The sequence below is a fragment of the Cavia porcellus genome, unplaced genomic scaffold (genome assembly GCF_034190915.1).
Source record: "Cavia porcellus strain 051 isolate PalLab524CR breed Dunkin Hartley unplaced genomic scaffold, mCavPor4.1 scaffold_5, whole genome shotgun sequence".
Classification (NCBI taxonomy): Eukaryota; Metazoa; Chordata; class Mammalia; order Rodentia; family Caviidae; genus Cavia; species Cavia porcellus.
Window position 1 is genome coordinate 98,149,299 of NW_026947488.1, and position 21,978 is coordinate 98,171,276.

Genomic DNA, 21,978 nt, shown 5'->3' on the forward strand with positions numbered 1-21,978 from the left:
CATTCCAAGTTAATTTTTTCTATGTCTCACAGCAATGTGGAAAAATCCACAGGAGAAATTGTCTTCCTATTCTTTTGGTATTTGGCCATATTCTTTAGTTCATAAACTGATAGTACTTTTAGCTGCATATTCATTGTATCTTATAGAACCAGATAGTTCTGAAAAATATTTTTTTAATGTGCCTTATCTTGATTTTTTAAGTCATGCATTCAGTGTTGGGCAATAAAGACAATAATTTAAACAAACAAGAGATTTCAAGCCAGTACTTAAGGAAATATTCTTTTAGGTGGAGGGTTTCTAAACTGAATGTCAGAGAATGTTACCGGGATTGCCACTGCAGTTCCCAAGAGACACAGCAAAAAGGGTACGGTCTTCATGGCGTCCAGACCTGTGGACCAAGAAGATGGTTTCAGTGACGGGTGGATGTTAAAAGAGATTGATGCAATCTTAGCGAATAGTATGTTTTAGATTATTATTGCCTTTATAGAATAACAGGTCTGAAAAACAGACTCATGACAACTATTACCTAATCTTTCCTCTGTGAAAGTTGCTTTTTGCTTCTTTGGCTTTTACAAGAAAGTAAGCATTAAACTGTCGGCAGCACCACCAAGTGGCAAGAGCCCTCGGGCAGACCACTTACTCTTTCTTAGAAATGGTTTTCTCAGGTGAGGGACCATGAAAAGGGCCACCTAGGTGATTATCTGGCTCTAACATTTTAGGATTCTAAAACCAAACACAATTCATGAACCTCTAAGTGCTGCTTAAATTACCAGACCCTCTAAAATATATTCCATGATTGTGTCAAAATAAAATTTTTATATATAGAATTTAAAGTTAATCTTAAGATACATATGCTATTATTGATGATCATTTAAAAACTTTTCCCTCTATATTCCAAAATTTACCATTTATTGAGTAATTCATTCCACAAGTATCTGTTAATTTATAGAACTACAGTTGCTTATATTTAGGTCAACATTGTACTATTATATTGTGTCTGATACTATAGAAGTACAGGGTGGTATGGTATAGCACAGCACCATTAACACTGGGGCTGGGTTACTCTGTGTTGAGGGGGGCTGTCCTGTGCACTGTCCCCGCCTCTACCCACTGCGTGTCAGTAACCCAGTCCTAGTTATGACTACTGAAAATGTCTCCAGACATTGCCAAGTGTTCCCCAGGGAGCAACACTGAGAACTACTAGTTTAAAGGAAGGAACAGGGTATTTTTCTGTTAGAAAGACAAGTGTCTGAACTCTGGACCAACACTAGCCATTTGCATGGTCTTTGGCAAGTTCTGCAGCCCTCTGACCTCAGCTGTCCTGCCTGAGAACAGGGTTAACATCTCTGACAGTTGTATGCTTCAGGCTGACTGGGCCACTGGATGCCCAGATATTTGCTTAATCCCTGTTTCTGGATGCCCCTGTGAGGTGTTTTTGGAAGAGATTTGCATTTGAATCCATTTGCATTTGGACAGAATGAAGCAGATTTCCCTACCCAGTGCGAATAGGCATCATACACCCTGTTAAGGGCCAGAATGGTCCTGAAACCAGAGGAAAGGAGGGTTCTGTTTGTCTGTCTGCTTGGGTGGACATCGGTCAGGCTGGGGCTTATGCCATCACCCTTCTACTGCCTAGGCCTCTGGACTTGGACTAGAACTCAGACCATCAGTTCTCCTGGTTCTGAGCCTTCAGATTGAGACTGTCTCACTGGTCTTTACCTTGGAATTCTCAGCCTCTAACCACAGGAGCTAAGTCCGTGCAACAAATCTCTCTCTTTCTCAGTTTTCTGGAGAGCCCCACTATATCTAATGTGGTTTCATAAAGTTTAGAAGGGGTGCCTGACATACAGGAGTTGCTTGATAAACCTTAATTCTCTTATTTTCCAAAGAAGTTGTTATGATTCCTAAATAAACAATTTAGAGTCTAAGAAAATAATATAAATTTTGCTAATAGACAAGAAAAACTGGGTTAAATGCAACAGATTTTGAATTTGCATAATTATTCTTGAAAACTTAAATGTGCAACACTGATGTGAAATTAGATAAATGTTACTCCTCCAAATGTATGAGCTTATTCAGAGCCAGATGTATAGTTGAAAGGATATTTAATACAGAATTGGAAGATCTAAGATCCAGACCTAAATTACTTTTCACACGAAAGACTGGTTAAATCACAGATGTTTTTCATCTATCGACACAGGAAAACCAGTTGCATCTTTTCTGTTTATTCTCAGAGGTTTGTATTTTTTATTTTTTTGTTTTGGTACTGAGAAACTCGTGACCTCACACTTGCTAGGTAGGTGCTGTGCCACTGAGCTAAATCACTGGTCCTAGAATTATTTTGAGACTGAAATGTGATCATTAACCATTTGGTAATTTCACCAACTATAGACAAGTGATTATCATTTCTTTATACATGGTAGTAGAAAATGTCTTAATCCGAATAACTAATAATTCATAAGTATTCTATTTCTTAAGTGTACTAAAATGATGTCCTTCTTCTTCTTCTTCTTCTTTTTTTTTTTTTTTTTTTTTGCCTTTTTGAGACAGGGTCTCACTACCCAGTTCAGGCTGGTCTTGGGCTCGCTTTGTAGCCCAGACAGGTCTCAAACTTGCAAATGATTCTCCTACCTCAGCCTCCCAAGTGCTGGGATTTAAGGAGTGTGCCACTGTGCCCAGCTTTTGATGTCTTTTTTATACCACTGCTTATTTTCAGAAATCTAGAAAGGCTGAGATGAGGGTTGGTGGGGAACTTCAAAGAAACCCTTTTTCTTCTGCTAGATACAATGTGTGTCATCAGCAGACTCCCAGAATTCCAGTGGATGGCTAGACTGCATTTTATAGGTAAAGACTTTTTGGGGAAACTCAGTATGTAGCATTTCAAGTTCCTAGCCAATCTGTCACTAAAACAAGTACCTAGATGAAATATTGGGTGTGACAGAAATAGGTCTTCCACTGAGAAACAAACATAAATACCAGCTCTCTTCTAACCAACGTGGGGGCTTCCTGAGGCAATTTCTTACATTTCTAATGTAACGTAGATAAATACTGTGGTAAAGATCGCAGTACGTTCTTTGCTATCTGTCTCATTGAGAGGTGGGATCTCACTTTCCTCCCTTAAATCTGGGCTATCCTTGGTGACTTACTCAACAAGATGATTTATGTTCTGAGATCTTCTAGGCCAGCTCATAAGAAGCCCTGGAGTTTTCCTCTGAATATCTCAGAACTCTCATTTTGGGAATCTTAGCCACTTGAACAATGTTGTCATGCCACAGGCAACACCGTTTAACAGTCCCTGATGATCCACTGGCTTTCCTCTGTCCTTTTAGTGAACAGGACATGCGAGTGGAGACATCTGGGGCACTGCAGACTGGCTGTCCTCTGGGTGACCTGCCCAGACTCCTGAGCCACAAGATCTCCAGACTTTATAAAATGATTAGGTCCCTAACTTTGTTCATTGCAATAAATAATTGAAGTAAGTATTAATGATTTAATGTAGAATGTGACATTACATTCATATGTTTAGTGCATTATGCTACACTCAAGTGTAACATAAGTGGAATCATTTGAATTCACCAATGTAATATTTCATTGAAAAGTACATTTTCATAATTGGCTTTAATGACAGCTGACAGTATATGCCAGGTATTGTGGCAAGCACTCACCTACCACCCCTACTGCCCTGGGACCACACCTTCACTTCACAGCCGTGTCACCCGTGGGACCTCCTGAGCATTGCACTTGGCCACTGCACCCATTTCGGTCATGGAAATCGAAGGACACCCAAAAGGGACGGCTTTCAGGAACACTCTCCATCTGTTTCTTTTGCTTGGAAGACATTAGAGCATTTCTCCTCTGCCGTACTGTGTAGCTGGGGGTTACCATGATTAGACTGACAGGATCCCTCCGGGCTGCTCGTGGGTAAGTGGTGCTGACCACCTCTCCACACCTCGTCAGCATTCCATCCAGGGCTTCTCATGCTTCCACACCACTCCGAGCTCTGCAAGGTCTAGATCCACACCAGAGCTCTCCCTGCCCCAGTGTAACAGGGGAAATTATTTTGGCCATTTTGGTTTTTTTTGCTTAAGTCATCTATGTTACCTGTCCTCCTTCTTTTCTTTCTCTGTGAATGCAGGGTTTCCTTACATTCACATTCACTCCCCTGCAGTGATGTGTCTGATTCTTTTATTTTTTAGAAAAGAAGGCTCCACATACTGCTTACCACGGATTCTATATCCAATTCTAATATGCTTCACTAGAAAGCCTGTGGCATTTGTGGTTTTGCAGAAATTAATAATAATTGAATGCTTTAGTTCATTGTAAGTAGGATGAAAATGGGCCTTTGGCAGCCCAGCCCTTGAAAATGGGCAGATAGTTTAATTCTGTTCTTTTCCTGCCTTTAGTTGTATCCCTACCCCTTAATTTATTTTTCTCTACTTCCCTGGAATTTCTTTTCTCTGAATGCCTTGTTCTTGGCTTTCTTCTCTGACCGCTTGTACTTGAATTTCCCTCAGTAGTTAAACTCTACTAATATAAAATAAAACTCCCTTGGATTCAGCGGAAATTGTCTTTTGTTAATAGAGTGAGCGAGTTGTTAAATTCTGCTAGTAGAGAGGAACTTCAAGTGCTTTCAGCTCTCTGAATGGATCAAAAATTATTCATTGGGGGAGTTCTCTTCCAGGATTAAGAAAAGCAGCAAATAATACCCAAGCACAGTTCCAAGTAGCCTCATTCTCATGGTACTGGGACCCTCAGGGGAACAATGATGTGCTTTGAGGAGTATTTAGTTCTGTGTGAACCTTGAATGAAAGTGCTCACTGCAAGCAGAAGTCCCTGCAGGATTCAGCCCATGGTCAAAGCTTCTCATGTACCTCCATCAGGGCCAACGCATTTAATAGGGGAAACCACTGCTTGCCTGGTGGTGTCGCATTACTTACGATCTGGTTTCTCTGAAAGATGTAGATACAGTTAATCCTAATGGATTTCATGGGTGGAGTCAGAGTTCTTTGAAAACAGGGGAGAAAGCTGTGGCTTGTTTGTGTCTTTGGAAGGAACACTCTAGGAAGATTCTCTCAAGCAAGGAAAAATTGCAGCTGGTCTACAGCTGGTCTGAAGCTGTTTCTTCTCCTCCCACCCTGGGAAGAGGTTCCCTCTGGATATCAGGGTGTGTTCCGTGTGCTTCTGCTGACCCACTCTCTTCTCCTCCTCCTGGTTCTATCTGGGCCTGTACAAATGGGTTCTCCTGCCCTGTGTTTTCTGGTGTTTTCAGTTAATAGGGAGCCCTGGCAGGAAGGGTTGGAGGGAAGGAAAAGAATAAAGCTGGGGTGTGTATTTTTTCTGAGCCCGTGTTCCTTTCCTGCGGGTCAAGGGCTCTCCTGGTGAATTCACCAGTGTCTCGTCTGGGTTCAAAAAAGAAAATTCCTTTTCCTCTCACTTACAGTTTACCTCTCACTTGTGTGTTCCCACAGTCCGGTGCGGCTTATGCACTGCCTGCCTGTACCTTGGTAAATACAGTCTTAACTGCACTTTCCTGCAGCTCCCAAGTTTGAGTTTCCTGCCTTGACCCATCATTTCCTTCCTGGGGTCTTGACACTGCAGTCTTTGCTTCAAACTTTAGGATTCCTCGACTTGTGTGTCTAAAGATGTCCTCCCAAGGAAGCTGCTTCCTGCCAGCAGGGGTGCCCTGGTTTGAGCCTAGAGCTGCCTCAGCTGGCGTGCTTTTAAAAACGTTAGTATATATACAGCCTTCTCTCTCTCTCTCTTCTTTTCTTTTCCTTTTCTCTCTCTCTCTCTGTCTCTGTCTCTCTCTCTCTCGCCTCTTCCTTCCTTCCTTCCTTCCTTCCTTCCTTCCTTCCTTCCTTCCTTCCTTCCTTCTTTGGTGCAGGTGATTGAACCTCGGATTTCCAGTGTGCTAAGCTTGTGCTCTATCACTAAGCCAGGTTCTCAGGCCCTTATCTTTTCTAAGTGAGTATAGCAGTCCTAATCTTCGCAGAGAATTAGAAGCTACAAGCTGCTCAAATGTGATCAACACCCAGCAAAGATGATTCTGCCACTATAATCACAACATTTGAAGATGCTGTGGAATGGAAAAACTTTTGACAGAAATGTGGGCAACTAGGCCTGGAAATATTTTGTGTTGGAAATTGGTATTTTCTGCTTTGTAATACTGCCTTTTCTCTCTTTCCATGCCCTCTCTAAGGTACTGTGACATCAGGATTAATCTGAGATCTTGTGAAATAAGTTAGTCCTTTCTTTTGCTGTTCATTCCAGCACCCCCATTTTTTCACATAGATGAAAACCCAACTCATTAGCTCAGCAGAGGAAACATTTTAGACACTGTTCTAAGAAAGCTGCTTTGAGGTGGTTTTGTCCTAGAACACACAAAAATGTATTGAGTCCGGAGTAGTTCAATTGGCTGAATGGAAACAAAATTGTATTTTGGGTAATCATATTGTTCAACGGAACAGGGCAATGTGTTTGAACAAGGACCATCGTGGTTGCCTGATATTCTGTCCTACATATCGCCTTCAAAGCCAGGCTGTGGACTCCTGAGCTGGCAGCCCTGTTATGAAGATGCTGGAAGCCGTGTGGTCAGTTGACCACTTGTGCCATCACTGCAATCTTGGCCCTGGCTGTAGACACTATCCGAGTACACAAGACTGGTGAAAAATTAAACAACCAAGAGCCAGCATGCTGGTGTCATCCGTGGGAAAATAGGTTAACAGTACTCAGATTTCAGGCTTAGTAACTACTACACATCTTCCTCTCAAGGGCACCTTTCAAGTTAGAAGAAAGCACTTGCTTTTGAAACCAAACACTATTTTGAAGACACCAATCAGCCGTTTTATCAGGGAGCAGATCTGGTACTTCTCTCTTCTCCCTGCACGTCTTTCCAGGAAGCTGCTGATTATAGGATCTCTGGGAAGCACCAAGGTTTAAACCAAAAGTTTTCCTCGGTGAAAGCAATCTAGTATTTTGCTCTTCTCCTCATGTTTTATGAAGTTATTGAGAAGCTCTTCCAGAAAGAATTGACCTACTGTTACATGCTGGAGCTAGGAACCAGAAAGAAGAGAAAAAGAAGGCATTTGGGGTTTAGCATTTGAGTTTTGCTTCTTCTAATTCCAACAAAACACCACAGCAATTTAGGGTTATCTCAAGCTGTTTGGTCCTCAGCAAAAGACTGAGGGGATTCCCTGACTGGAGCTTAGAAGTGATTTTCGTGGAATAGAGCAGGAACATCTGACAAACAGTCTTAGAACCAGCTACAGGTTTCTACTGACTTACAATTCAGTAAATTTTGATTTTGTTAGATCTCCAACTACCTTCACACCAAATCACCATCATATTATCTAAGTGATTATGTAACTCAGGTTGACTCTAGTTAGTAAAAATTCATTCCTTTCAGAGCTATTGAGGGGTCATTTTAATGTTGAATTCAATTCATTTTAATGGCAAATTTAAGTCTTGGGCATAGCACTCATATGGACCTAAAATAAAGTCCTATTAAGGAAAAGAAAAAAGCCACACTCCATGTACTTGCAGTGAAGGTCTAGTAGAAGGATGAATGTTCCTTCCTAAAATTTGCCTGTTTTTGTCTTCATAAGCAGCAAATCTGGATTTATATATAGCCAGTGCAGTATAGTGGTAAAGATTTGGATAGGATTTGGTAAGGATAAGATTTGGTTAATAGTGTTATTATTCCATCAGTTATAGACCTGTGGCTGGTCCTCATAAACACGGCTCTCTGCAAATCCCTGTTTCGAGAACTGCCTCTGTTTGTCTCAGTTAGGTTTAAGCATTTGTGATGACCCCTCTCCCAGCAATGCTGCTACTCCCACTAGCCTCGAATGAAATGCTGGCTGGACGTGTTACGCAGAGCACGAAGTGTGTCAGAAACAGATGATGGGAATATTGTTAAATAACTCACTGCCAGTTCTTTTTCTTATTGAACATGGCCTTTCAAGTTCAAAAAGAAAAGTCATCTTGTTGCATGAAAAATTGTGTATGGAGGGAGGAGATGTTGGCTTACATTAGTTTTGCCTAACTAAAAGATTCTTAGAAAATCCCCCGAATTCCTGGCACTGGATATAAACTACCCATTGGTTTGGGAGTAGACCTCAGTGGTGACCATTGTTGCTAAGCAAGGTAAGCCAAAGCCACTGCAACCTCTCTGCACAGATGCCTAAGAGAGAAGGCAGAGCCCCTGCTGGAAGCCCCTTTGTTTGGCTTCTTTTTTGTATTAAGAGGATTGGCTTTCACCATGGAGAGATTGTAATTGGATTTCAGCATGAAAAGAAGTAGTAATTAGATTTCTCCACAGCTCCACACTCTCTGTCTCTGGAAAAGAGGCCCAAATGTCCTCTCGCTGGAAATGCAGCCCAGCCAAGCCTGCAGACATGGCCTGAAAGGCTCAGTGGGACAGACCCCACATGTGACAGCCATTCCCCATCGCTGATAGACCGAAAGTGTAATCCTCCAGGTTGAGGCTGGGGAGCTGCGTGTGCAGTAGCTGCCTATCCCTGGGAGTTTCACTTGGCAGGGAGCATAGGACATTTCTCCCAGCAAGACACTGACATCCCTATGTCTTTGTCCTAACGTTTCCACTTCCCAGAGAAGGAGAGGGTGTCTAAGCTTGGCACACCTTAAACACCCTAAACACCATTCTCCATCTAGATGGGGTAGAGGCCTTACACATGAAAACGAGAACAGATTTTGGGGACTCTGGTTCATTTGGTGTTCCTTTTTGTAATTGCTTTGTTTCAATTTCTATAGTTTTTTTTCTAGAAATTTAAATGAATGTTAGGTGACAGTAGATTTTTGTATTTGATTTCAGTTATCATGTTTTAAACACTAATTTATTAATTTAGAGCATAATTTAAAAAGATAAACTGTGAAGGTCTGTGCCCTGCCTTGCCATGTAAACCCACTTAGCATAACTGGTTGATTTTCCTTCTCCTCTTCTTTTTCACCCCTTTCTTTCCTTTCTCCTTAGCATCTCCAACCTTCTGAAATGAATCCTCCTTTTTAACGGCTGCAGCAATGGCTCCTTGTAAGGTTTAGCACCGCTAGTTTTGCTTCCCTGGGTAGCTGGACCCTGAGCTGTGGCCTCCTACTTGGGCAGCCCAGGACCCTCCAGTGCCCCTTCACTTCCCACCCAAGGAGCCTGTTCAGTGCTTTTGGTTTTCCAGGCAGATGCTGACTACTTGGTCTGTGTGTTCCCTTTGGCATAAAATCAAACAACTGGAGAAGGACATGCATGTACCCCAGAAAACAGAGACATTTGCCTTGACTGTTCTCCCTGCTGGGTCCCTTTTCTCCTTCGTACTGGCATTTTATTTTGTGGAGTACGGCATCCACGCTTCCAAATAAGGCCAGGTAGCTTCTGTGGAATTTGTGTATATAGGAGGAAGCCAGTAGATGATTATTTTTAGTAGTTATTGTAACTATGAAAAATTTCCTTTCTGGGAATGGTAGTAAGCAAAATGATTATTATAGGTACTGCGTAATCAGACTCAAACAGAGCATTCTCTTCCTCCGGCCTGTATGTGACAGCCAAACGCTTTGTCAGAATGCAGACCCCTTCTTGGCTACCGGAATGTGTGCTGTTACCTGATCCGGAGTTATCAGGAACGCGTTAGGGCTCTTAAAGTATTAACGAGTCTCTCGGGAGAGCTCTATGGCTTGGCATTAAAGTCATCTGAAGGGGAACAGGGCTCTTCTGTTTTGAGTTCTCTGCTGAGTCACTAGGTGTCCCTGTGCTGGGAGTGTAAATGACAGACTCAGATTCACCAATACAGGCTTGTCTGGACCCCTGGCATCCACTGGTCCAGCTTTCTTCCTACCAAGTCTAGTGCCACGTGTGTCTTTGCTGTGGAGAGACACATTTGTTGCCTGCCGTGGCTTGGAGTCTAAGCAGAATTCCGCAGAGGTGCTGAAGATATGCATTCAGTTTGAACCGAGCAGACTGCGTGTACTTAGTGGCCGGAAGGAGGTTTTAAGCGGAGCTGCTTGGGATTTACATCTCCTGCTGCCCTTTTCTTGCTCTCAGATGACCGCTCTGTTGGTTGGTCAAATAAAGCGTGATCCTTTCCACTCTGCCTCTGTACCCAAGATGGGCATACTCGAAGATTTCTTCCATCACTTTCCATCACTCACTCCTCTCAGTGTTCTCCTCCCAAAGAGTCAAACTCCAGCCAGCCTTCAGATCAGAGAAAGCCAACACTGACCAATGACCAAGCGAGATTGGAGGTTGGGTTTCTTCTATGCTCTCTAAGAGCATAGGTGCTTGGACCTCATAAAACTTATCCTAGCATGTAGTTGTAACAGCATGAGTTATAACAGAATGTTCTCCCCCCCAATCATGTTATTTGGGGCTTGCTGTACACCCACCCTAGAGCTTAATATGTGGTAACACATTAAAGAGCATTGTCTCAATTGCTTCATTTTGAACAAAAATCTACCATTCGGGAAAACAATCTGCAAGATCTCAAGCATTGCTTGTTTTTGTGCTTCCCAAGGTCACCTTGACAGGCTGGATGATAAAAGAGGTAAAGATATTTAAAGCAGATTCAGTCACTGTTCCCAAGTATGCCTTCATTATCAAAGGGTTGAAATGACACCATCTTAGACAAGCCACCCTTGGAGATTCACATGCTTTACATAAGCCCTGTGAAGAGCACTGCAGAAAGCGATATCGTAAGTATTAAAATGTGGGGAGCCTTGCCAAGGTGGCATCAGCACATTTTTTAAAGGTGTGTTAGTGACAACTCAGAAAAGGGTTGGTGACATTCCCAGGATTTAGATAATTACAGAGTGGACCTGGCATTCCCAGACACTGATGCTAAAGGTGCCTGGGAAGGGTTTTAAGAACTTGTTTCATGAAATGTGGGAATGAAATATTTTCATGAGTGTAAAATATTGAAAATAAATTATGAGACTTTCGATATGTATGTGTGCTGATAGATGAAGTAACCTAAGCATATGTCTCAATACATTATCCATTTGTACACTTAGGCTGGCACCAAAACAATGAAGATGTCTCTGTATCCAAGGTCACCCGCACGGTTGTTACTCTGTGATGATTTGATTAATGACTATCTCCCTAAGGGCCATGAGTGCTATAAGAACGCAACAGCGCTCCAGCCTGACTTCCTGTTACAGCTGTGCATTTGCCAGGATGTGGAACACATTTGTTGTTCGTTGAGACACCAGATAAAAATACTACTTTTTTACATAATTGCTTGACCTAGAAACTCTGGAGAAACTGAAGCAGAAACTTTAACAGAAAGCATTTTCCGGAGAGATAAGACGTTTTAATATCTTTAGCCCTAGATGATTACATACATTCAGAAATGTATGAAATGTTTTTCTTTTTTTTCCTCTTTGCAAAACAAATGTTTCACATTTATGCTAACTATTTCTAGGATCACTGTTAAAATTTACTCTCAAAGTTCAAAAAAGCCATTCTAAGGGGTGTGAGACCTCATCAAGAGAACTGTGACAAGCTCTATTTCCTGAGCAGTCACACCCAACATTCCCTTGATCCTAGGTGACCCCAGGAATTGGCTGTTACTTCCAATTCACAAGGGAGTGGGGGGAAGCTGAGACTCTTGAGTTTAGCAGCCAGCCTGCAGCACCTCACTCAACTCCCATGGTAATTTTATGACGATTGTCACTTCTGCTTTACAGATGAGAAAACAGAGGCCCAGCATAGGTCAGGTTAGAGACCTGGGGACAAGAGTGCAGGGGGAGCACACCATGGGGCTGGGGGTGGGGGTGGGGCAGGGAAAAATTGGGAAACCGGCTGATCGCGTGCTGTAACTCGTGTGTTACTGAGTGAGATCATGTCTGTTTGTCCTCTCTGCTTTCCCAGTTATTTTTCCAAGGAGATTGGCCACTGTTTTAGTCGTTTTCTTGCTCATTTTTTTGATTCCTATTCACCACATCCCTAAAAGAAACGTTTAGCTACTGCAACCAGTGTACATAAGTCGGTTGCATAAGAGAAAGGAGTCAAGCCAGGACTGGAGACTTCATTTCTAAAGAAGGATTTTAAAGCCGACTGAGAGCTGTTTCACAGAGCTGGTCATGACGCCCAGTCTCTCCGTGCCTTTTCATCACTATGACGACTGGCTGCTCCCCTCCGCACGCAGGAAAAGCAGCTGACATCTCAATGCAAGAACAGAGGGGAGAGCTCGACAAAAGCAAAAAACACAAACAACTCCTTTCCTTTGAATTTCAGCGAGAGAGGAGAAAATATCCCTTGGAGGAAGTCAAAACCCCTATTCTTGCCTTCAGAAAAGATCTGAAAAGGAAAATGTTGGGGGTCTTCTCCCCTGTCCAAGTGGGCTAATAAAACAGGCGCCACTGCAGAGCAGCCTGTCTCCTGCGGCCTCCTGCAGACTGGCAGAAAGCTCCCTGGTTTCATTTGACTTGGCTGTTAGGGTGCTGCTAATTGAAGGAGCAATAAGGGGATCCCGTAACAAATATTTCCTGGGGAGGGCTCCAGGGGAACCCAGGGGGATGAGTTTTATCTTTGTATTTCTTTTAAAAAGAACAAAACAAGACAGAACAAAGCAGATCAGAGCAAAACAATGCCAGTAACACAAGATTTCAAAACAAAACACAGAAAATCAACAGTGGCTACCCTAGTGTCTCTGGGTTTCTTCAAAATCTTTGCATTTCTTTGGATTAGAAAGACAACGACTCAAAGAACATTTGTTTCCTGATTCCCCACATTACTCCCAGAGACATCATGCCAACTACATAACAGATACCTCACTGATAGATGAGGTTTATGAACAACCAATAAAATTTTCTGTGTGTCAAGTATTTTACTAGGTGCTTAATACTTAGAATACAGCTCACTTGATTCTTACAGCAACCTCATCTGCAGGTATCACGTTGCCCATTCTGCTGGATAGGTGAGTAAACTGAGACCTGGAGGTGTGAAGTGACCACCCAGGCTCATGGAGGCCGGCTCAGGCTCCAGCTATGGTGCTGGCCTCTGAAGCACCTGTGCTGTCCACTCTGCTGGGCATTGACATTTGTTACAGAGCACAATGTGTGCATTTCAGTAAGGTCAGAGAGCTAGGTTAGTACCTTCATGTTAGCTCTGATTGATTGCTCGCTTACTAGGTCCTGGGTACACCTGCTGCTTTTCCTTGATTCTCACATCAAACGCCTGGAGGAGTTACTCATTGTATGATTTCTGTTCTACAAATGAGGGGACTGAAGCGCAGACAGGGTAAGTCATCTGGCCAGAATCTTAGAGCTCTTTCACGGTAGAGTTCAGCTATAAACCAGGTCTCTCTAGTCACAAACCAGAGCCCATCTCTTACTTTATGGACCGGCTCCATCCCTTTGGTGCAACAAGTCAAGACCACATACTGTGTCTTCCGGAGTGCTGTCCAACTTTCAGTGCCTTTGACAAAGCTAGGCTAGCTCTTGGCAGACGGAAGACACCTCAGCAGACCCATAAGAGCCAGGCTGGGGGAGGTATTAAGAGTAATTTATGTGAGAGTAATGCACACTCCAAGCTTCCTTAACAAAGTCAACTGAGTTTAAAAAAAAAAAATAGTGACGAGGGAATGGAGTTGCATGGATACATCACTATGCAGTTTCATTTCTGTCATCTTATTATTTTGCCTTAGTTGAGATGTGAAACATAAGAAGTTACTGAGAGTTAAATCCAAAGGGGCAAGCACAAGAATCCTCAAAAGTTCTAATTGCCTGTACAGAAAGTCTCTGAAAGAACAAGGCATGCTTCATGAGTGACACACATGTTCTTTTCTAAATCGCGGAAGGCAATGTTACTTGATTGGATGATAAGCAGATGAAACAGACCTGCTTTGCTAGATTTTGTTGCATGATCAGACACATAAACTTACATCTGTCCCAAAAGAGTGATCTTCCTAAAAAATGTAATCAGCATTAAACCATATTTATAACCATCACGATATAACTGAGTGAGCTGTGAATGAAAAAAGCTGGTATACATGAGAACAAGGAAAATGGATATTTTAAAAAGATTTTTCTGATCCGTACTGAATGAACATCTCCGGTTGGTGTGCTGAGGCCCTGGGCCAGAGGAGAGTGCGGAGGCCAGGCCAAGGTGACACCATTCACTCCTTTGCAGATGAAGGCAGGGTCAGTGGGCTGCTCCTCCTGCTTTGCCTGATGGTTTGAAATTTCAGTTGCATCAGTGTGCAGTGGAAAGCAGGGTTTAACCCCTGGAGGGATGAGATGGCTTTATGGCCACACAGGAGGAGAGAGGGAGAAGGGACAGTACCCTCAGGAATGAGAGTGGCAAAATCCTCTTAGCTCTTCAGCCCCCCCCCCTCCCCGTTTGCTTTTCTATGTAAGACATCATTAGGAATTGGGGACATTTTATGTCTCTGGTGGTTGTCTTAACAAGTGATAGTAAGGAGGAAAACCCAATTATTTATAAGGCTATGAAAGAGAATGAGGGGAGAGATAAACTACCTTAGAAATAGGAAGTAATTTAGTATTTAAAGGATTTTCCTACCCCTTAGAAAAACAGGCTGTCCTATTTGTACGCTGCTGTTAGGTACAAAGAGGATTTACAGTGATAAAGAAGAATCTCTGATAATTTAAACACGGAAGACATACAAATTATTTGATTACAAGGTTTAGAAAACTAACTTTATGGTTTATTCAAGTATTTAGCACATTGTTTTGTAAAACCCATTTCAGGCTTCCCCAAGATATAAATACTACTGGGATAATAACAGTTCTAAATTTCTGCTCTTAGTTGTTCCTGAAACTGTCATCTACTCACATTTGCTATTTAACCTTGGAGGAGAAAAACAGAAACATGAATATGAATAGTAAAATTTTCTACTAAGTAGCTTTTCTGTAAACCACATATTATTCCTTTTATAATATTTTTAGGCAAAAATATTAAACAGTTTTACCAGATGTTGCAAATCAGCTTAATAAATGCAGTGACATAATATAGCAAATCTATTCCAACTTTTACCTTCAGGTAGGTAGCTGGACCCAGAGCCTCAGCAGAAAATAGAAGTTGGATGTCCTCTGTGCACACAGCCAGGAAATAAAAAGTCTGACAAATGCCCAAGAGAAACTCTTTAAATCCCTTCCCTCGCTGGGTCTGCTTCTTTGCCCAGGGCAGTCAAGCCCACTGGAGTTGAAATTCTGCTGCCCTGTCAACTAGTCAGGGTCTGAAGTGACAGAGACTCTGGAGCTTGGCACCAACCGCGTTTCAGACTGCTATCGATTTTGCTGCTGCGGATTCCTGGCTTTCTGCAGCAGGGGGCCTCTCCCTCCAGGGCACTGTGAGCTCTGCGTGCAGAGAGACCTAGAGGGAAGGCAGGTCTAAGCCGCTGCCGGCGTGCAGGGAGTTAACAGCCCTCCCTCCCGGCTCCTTCTCCCAGCCTCATAACTTGGCCAGAATATAAACAGTTGGCTTCTTATGCAGTTTTCTTTTTCAAACCGTTCTGAGAGATTTTATAAGCAGGATCCCTTTGGGGGGATTTTTATTTTAAGACGTTGAAAAGAAACTTCATGTCGTTGTTTCTTCCTGCAGGAGTGGAGGTTAAAGAAGAGCAAGTCGTTGCCGCAGATGTGTTTGGATGTTTCTCAATGGGAAACTGTTCCCACAGACCCAGCCAGGATTTTACGGCAGGGTACTTCAGCTGTGTGAACACTGTCTAGGAGTGCGCTTTGGCGATGTAGGTTTGTGTAGATGCCCTGTCTGCTGATTCAGGGATGCTGCAGTTCTTACCCTGTTCCCCTCCACACAGCTTCCTGCCGTAATGCAGCTTGACATTAGGTCCTTGGCAAGTCCCCCTGTGAAGCAGATGGCTTGTTTCTGACATAGCATCCTGGCTGTTCATGCCACCTCTTCTGTGTTTGCTGTGCGTTTATCGTGTGTCAGACACTGTGCTGGAGGCTTCCTATGCATGGTATCAGTTAATGCTCCCTGTGCTCCCAGCTAAGGATCAGTGTAGCACCCTGTTTAGGTCTGCAGTATTTCAGGCCAAGCAGGCCGGATTTGTACAGTGGCTTTCCAACTTCCAAACTGTATGACCCGAGGCAAGTTTTATAACCTAAGCTTCCACGTCCTGACCTATAAGATGGGGCTTCAAGCATGGAAACAGTAGCAATGTGTATTGCAGGCAGTTCTTGTGAGTATTAAGTAATTTAATACAGGAAACTGCACAGAATATCCTCAGCTACCTAGTAGGCACGCGATGAATGTTTTTAGCTACAGTGGTTTGTATAAAAGGATATCAAAGCTTGGTAAGGGTGAGCAGCTTTTCTGGAGTCTCCAGCTATACCTTGTATGGTAGGATTCCAAGCCAGATGCCTTGGTGGATGGTCTCACTTGTATCTCACTCAACTGCAACACTTCCTTCCCAGCAAGCTGTTGAGCTCCTTGAAAGTACAGGGTATGTGTCCTCTCTGTCCTCCAGCTGCCTAAGTGCTCTGCCTGCTGGAAACACCCCAGTAACGGTGAATCCATAGCAGTCATTTAGCTTAGCTCAGATTTTCCAAATGTGTGCTGAAGTCTTTTTGCAAAAGCAAAACAAACTCGTAAAAACAACACACGATAAAGCAAGAAGTAATCAAAACCCAGGCTATCCTTTTAGGTAAATATGCCCTCTACCAAATCCCTCAAAGGACCTTAGAAACATTTGCGTTATTTATTTTCAGAAAACTACAAAAGAAAGGTAACAAGAATTTTCTCTATTTTGCAGTTGGGGGAATTCCGGAGCGAGGAAACTGGGCAATTTGCCTAGGAACCAAAAAACGAGTCACAGTGCAGCTGGAAACAGTTTCAGTGTTGAGGGTCAGGATTGCTTACTCCACGCTGTCCTGATTTCAGGGACAGGATGAAAGGACGTGATGTGCCTGTGCCTGTGACAATGGGCTATTTTTCCTCAGCCAAGGTCCACCGTGAGTAGTCTCCTTGGAGGAAGGATGAGGGCTGGGCCTGTTTGTCCTGCCTTTCCTGGTCTCAGAAGTGGGGAAGACATGGACAGGCTGCTCTCAGAGGTTGGGGGAGGTGAGGACATTGGAGCGGGGGTAGCACAAACATTTTTTGTTGAAGTTGGCCAGAAGGGACCCAAAATACTAACTTCTGATTTGAACTACCATTTCCCATTGTTTGAGGTGGTTTTATGAGGTTGAATTCTGGTAATAACATCAATTCAACGAAAATGTAGATTTTTAGCTAGAGAATTATAGAAAAAACGTTTGGCAAACTAAACATTTAAAATATATTTTTCTAATACTAAAATTCACATATTTCTATGAAATGATCAAAATAACATTTCTTATAGATATCTATTTAACATAAAAATAATTTGATTTAAGCAAATTAGATTTGAATCATAAATATGCATATGTATGTAGCGAGTTCATTTGCACAAAGCAAAATGAGAATTTTTACTTTTGGCTTTACAGGTTGTTTTCTTAATCTTCAAAATTGTTATACAGACTCACTTATTACTTATAACTTGGTAAGAGAGAAGTGCATAGTAAGAACTGAAGGGGTTTTGAACTCAGTGTCTTTTCATGTGGCTTTATTTTGGGAATACTCTTTGGCAGATACCCAAAGTTTTATTGTTTCTGCACCTGTGATTTCTAAAATAATTCATAGGTCAAGAATCTGCAAACAATAAACCTATAACAATAGCTGCCTCCCAGATGTAGATCAGATTTAGAAAGTGTACACAGCCATTAAAGTGTAATGGTTGAGTTTTGATGAAGAATTTACTCTGTTCCTGTCTATGAACTTACCGACATATCTGACATGTCCACACTGCTTGGAGCTTCTAGGCTGTGACATTCATTTTAACCTTTTAGTGTCGAGTTTTCTTTGAGAATTTGATGAAGTTTGAGTAAACACCTGAAGCCCATCAGTGAACCAATCCCTGACTCCTGCCCTCCTTCAGGGCTTCTATGAATTAAGAACCCCTAAATTAGGGGAGGACCAGAGGACACATTATTTTATCAGCCCTCTATGTCTATGGATTCTGGATCCCTGGAGCCTGTTGACTGTGGATCAAAAATATTTGAAAAAACTACAATGGTTCTTAACATTGTTTCTTAGACAATTCAGAATGGCAGCTATTTACCTGGCATTTACACTGTATCATGTATTATAAATAAGCTAGGCATGGCGGTGTATGTGTGTGCAGGTTACTGTGCTTTGTTAATGTAGGGACTTGAGCATGGTCAGGTGAGTACCCTTGGGGTTCTGTGCTGACTTCCGTGTGCATGCAGATGGATGACTGCCACCAGTCCTCAGACACTGAACTTCTTACAGCCAGCACAAGTCCCTGCGTGACAGGAGTCTCAGAGACAAAACATGCTCAGGTTGTCAGAAGGTGGCAGGACTCCCTCAGAGTCCTCAAGGGCCCCAGGTAGGAAGTTTGGGTGCAGAGATTTGTAGGTAAAGCAGACTATCTGTAGCAATATTGCGGTGGGGGTACCTGGCCTGTGGGACCCTCTTTTTTACTTACCCAATATAGCGGTTTGCTAGGACTCCCACAACAAACTACCGCACACTGTGTAGTTCAAACTAGAGCTCTGGATGTGGAACTCCAAGGTTAGGCTTCTCTGAGGTCCCTCTTGCTCCTCCTCACTGTGTCCTTGCATGGTCTTTCTCCCGTGCATGACTCTTGTGTCTTTGTTGAATTAGACTTCAACATTATGATCTCATTTAATTTTAATTTTTCTCTTTAAAGCCTCTGTCTCCAAAGAGTCACACTGGGGATTAAAGCTTCAGTGTATGAATTTTCTTGGGGGAATTCAGTGCATATTATCTCATTGTGTCTTTAAACCCCTGATGTTTAATTCTTGCTTCGGAAGCTGATACTCAGGGTCTAATTCTAGATTAGGTACTCACCTCTGCCTGTATAGTCTTCCCTGACCGCCAGCACTGTATCCTGGAACCGAGTCATCTTTGGTTTCTCTGTCCAGTCTTGGTTATCAACCCCTAGGTCAATTTCTGATTATGGGCTTTTGTGGGACTTTGCCGTAGCCATTCTGTGCCAGCCCAGTCCACACTTTCTATTAGGTCTTGGGCTGAAGCTTGTCATGCAGGAGGCATTAAATAAGCAAGAGAGGATCAAAATATGCACAGTGTTTTGTTAAATAGAATGTGACTAATGAAATTAGCCTCTTCCCCTAATAATATTCTTTGAAGCAAAAGAAATAAAAATAAAACAGTAAAGACAGGTTAGGACTAGGTGCATTTTATATGTTAGATTAAACAGGTTAACCTTTGTACGTTAGGTGGAGAGAATTCTAGAGAGCTTTTCTGTTGATGGCTAGGAAGTGTAGGAAGTATCAGGGTAGGTTATGCTGCAATAACAGTGAGCCCCAAAATACCAGAGACTTACCACAATAAAGGTTTTCATTACTGTTGCTCTTTTGTTTTACTCATTGTTCGTCTTCACTGCAATCTTGTTACACACTTTCACTCCAGGATCCAGGCTGACAGAGCAGTTCCTTTGATAGAAGAAAAAGATATGGAAGATCATGTTTGGTTCTTAGATCTGTGTGGGTGAGATCTACGTCACCTCCACCCGCATTTCATCAGTGAGAGAGCTTCACAGGTGCACTGGCTGCTGGGGAGCCGGAGGTGTGACCTTTCTGCACAGCTCAGGACCCACAGGTGAGAGAAGCAGAAGACAGGTGTTAACCAGGAATGGGAGTGTGGAAGACCCTTTTGAAAAAGTATTAGGAAAAGGACTAAAAGGAGACAGAACAAGTAGAAGCAAAATTTTACAAAAGAAGGGAGAGAAGAAATAAAGGGGAAAAGGTAGAGGACCATAAGAAAAGAAATGTGCTCTATAAAAAATACAAGTAAACATTGGAGGGAAATGTGACAATAGAAATGTAAGAAGTTAACATATAAAACATGTAAGGAGCTCTAACAACTTGACAGGAAGACAAAATGACTTGGTTTTAAAAAAATGGTCAAAAGATTTCAAGGAAGCCTGCCAGTGACCAGAGTGCTTGGCTTCACTGACCATTAAAGAAATGCAGATGAAAACCACAGTGATCTCTCACCCCAGGCAGGATGGATCTTACCAATAAGCCAAAATGTAAGGGGGCTGGGGACTTAGCTCAGCGGCATAAGCGCCTGCCTTGCAAGCAGGCAGTCATGAGTTCGATCCCTGGTACCGATAAAAACGAAAAAGACAAAAAAAAAAAAAAAAAAAAAAAAAAAAGACAAAATGTAGCACATGAGGATGTGGGAAAGAGAAACACATTGCTGATAGGAATGTGAATTAATACACATGTTCTAGAAAACAGGAAGTTCCTCCAAAGAATTACCATGTGATCCAGCATGTTGGAAAGTCACCTGCACATCCATGTTTACTGTAGCGCTACCCACAATAGTTAAAATATGGAATCAGCCTAAATATTCATTGTGTTAGTCAGCTCTCCTGGTGCTGGGCAACAATAACTGAGATCCACAGTAAGATGGAGAGAGGTTTTATCTGGCTCATGGTTTCAGTTGAGATTTAGCCTGTGGTCAGCTTGCTCCAAGGCAGAAACATCACGGCAGAAGAGCCAAGCTGCTTAGTTCATGACAGCTGTGAAGTGGAGCAGGGAATCAGCAGAGACATGGGCCAGGGCCTGTACACAGTACCTGAGGCCACGCCTCCACGACCCACCAGACTCATCCAGAGGTTGTGCCTTCACCAAAACCTAGGAGACTCCCAGGCCAATCAAATTGACACAACCAAGATAATCTTCACATCCATCCATGGGTGAATAGATGGAGGAAATGTAGCACACACATACATGTGCACACACACACACATGCACACATACACACACACGCATGCGTGCACACACAAATTCTTTACAGCTGAAAAAAAGGAAAGAAATTGTGCCATTTGCTACAACATGAATGAAGCTGGAGGACATTGTTAAGTGATTATAATAAACCCAATAGAAGAACAAATTCCACAAGATTGGCTGCAGCCGCCCCAGGAGAAGAACCACCAGCGACTCCTGAGTTGCACGCCATGTTGGAACTTGGGATGCTGGGAAACCAAGCAACCAGTTCACCTCCCTGGTAAGTGGCTGTGGTGTGGCAGGCTGCGGCCACCCCAACGGGAGAACCACCACTGTCTCCTGAGATCTGCACCATGTTGGAACTTAGGGGAATGGGAAACCAAGCAACCAGCCTGCCTCCCTGCTAAGCAATAGTGAGCCTACCAGGGCACGGACTGAGAGTCAAACATCCTACTTCTCCTGCCCCTCATTAGCAAATGGGAACTAGAGATCTGAGCATCTCTTGGGAGGTTGACCCTATGCAAAATAGCAAGTAAGGGGGGTTTCCTTCTACCATTTCTTTGAAGGCAAATATTTTTACTACTGTTTTGCATTATTCTGATTGATGGTAGTGTTCTATTCAATATTCTGTTTTGATAAATTCTATAATGTTCTGTACTTCATTTTATTTTGCTGTACGTGATTGAAAGGACAACTATTGTGAAGATAACGAGATACACTGTGATACCTATTACTGTTATCCTGGTAACCTGCTGTGATGTTCTGTACCAATTTCACTACACTGTCTCAATTAGCTTTGTTCTGTCTTATTCTGTTGTATTTTACTACCTTCAAACTAATAAAAAAAAGAAGAAAAATTCCACAAGGTCTTGCTCACACATATACTTTAAAAAAGTTGATCTCTTAAGAGTAGAAAGTATAGTGGTTATGACACAAAGCTGAAGTAGTTGAGAAGGAGAGCTCTTTGTCAAAGGAGTGTGGTCACACTATCTAAGTGTGGTTACACTTAGATAAGAGGAAAGAATGTCAAGGTGTCTGTGTACACCAAGGTTGTTATTGCTGATAAGAGTGTACTGTAGTCTTATAAGACATATATACACAGTAGCTATATGTGTTCTCACTACAAAAATGATAGCGATCGGCAGTAAAGCTGTAAGTAGCTAGGTCCTGCCCTTC

General features: G+C 42.6%; 1 protein-coding gene and 1 long non-coding RNA gene across 4 annotated transcripts in view; one reads left to right on the forward strand and one right to left on the reverse strand.

The window, feature by feature from the left end:
* Sparcl1 (SPARC like 1) overlaps positions 1–15,575 on the reverse strand; it is a 33,390-nt gene extending 17,815 nt beyond the window's left edge. Inside the window, exons 1-2 of the mRNA XM_003469373.4 lie at positions 14,999–15,575; positions 324–388 (exon numbers count right to left, since the gene is read on the reverse strand). Coding sequence (XP_003469421.1) covers positions 324–377 — 54 coding nt within the window. The 5' untranslated portion in view covers positions 378–388; positions 14,999–15,575. The remainder of the gene's footprint in view (positions 1–323; positions 389–14,998) is intronic.
* Positions 15,576–15,691: 116 nt separating this feature from the next.
* LOC111756702 (uncharacterized) lies at positions 15,692–21,667 on the forward strand. 3 transcript variants are annotated; one of them, XR_002791113.2, is made up of 3 exons: positions 15,692–16,631; positions 16,740–17,047; positions 19,478–21,667. It is a non-coding gene; the product is annotated as an uncharacterized LOC111756702 (long non-coding RNA). The 3 variants fall into 3 exon arrangements; XR_010047696.1 differs by having other exon boundaries at positions 16,740–16,938; XR_010047695.1 differs by having other exon boundaries at positions 16,740–21,667.
* The last annotated feature ends 311 nt before the right edge of the window (positions 21,668–21,978 follow it).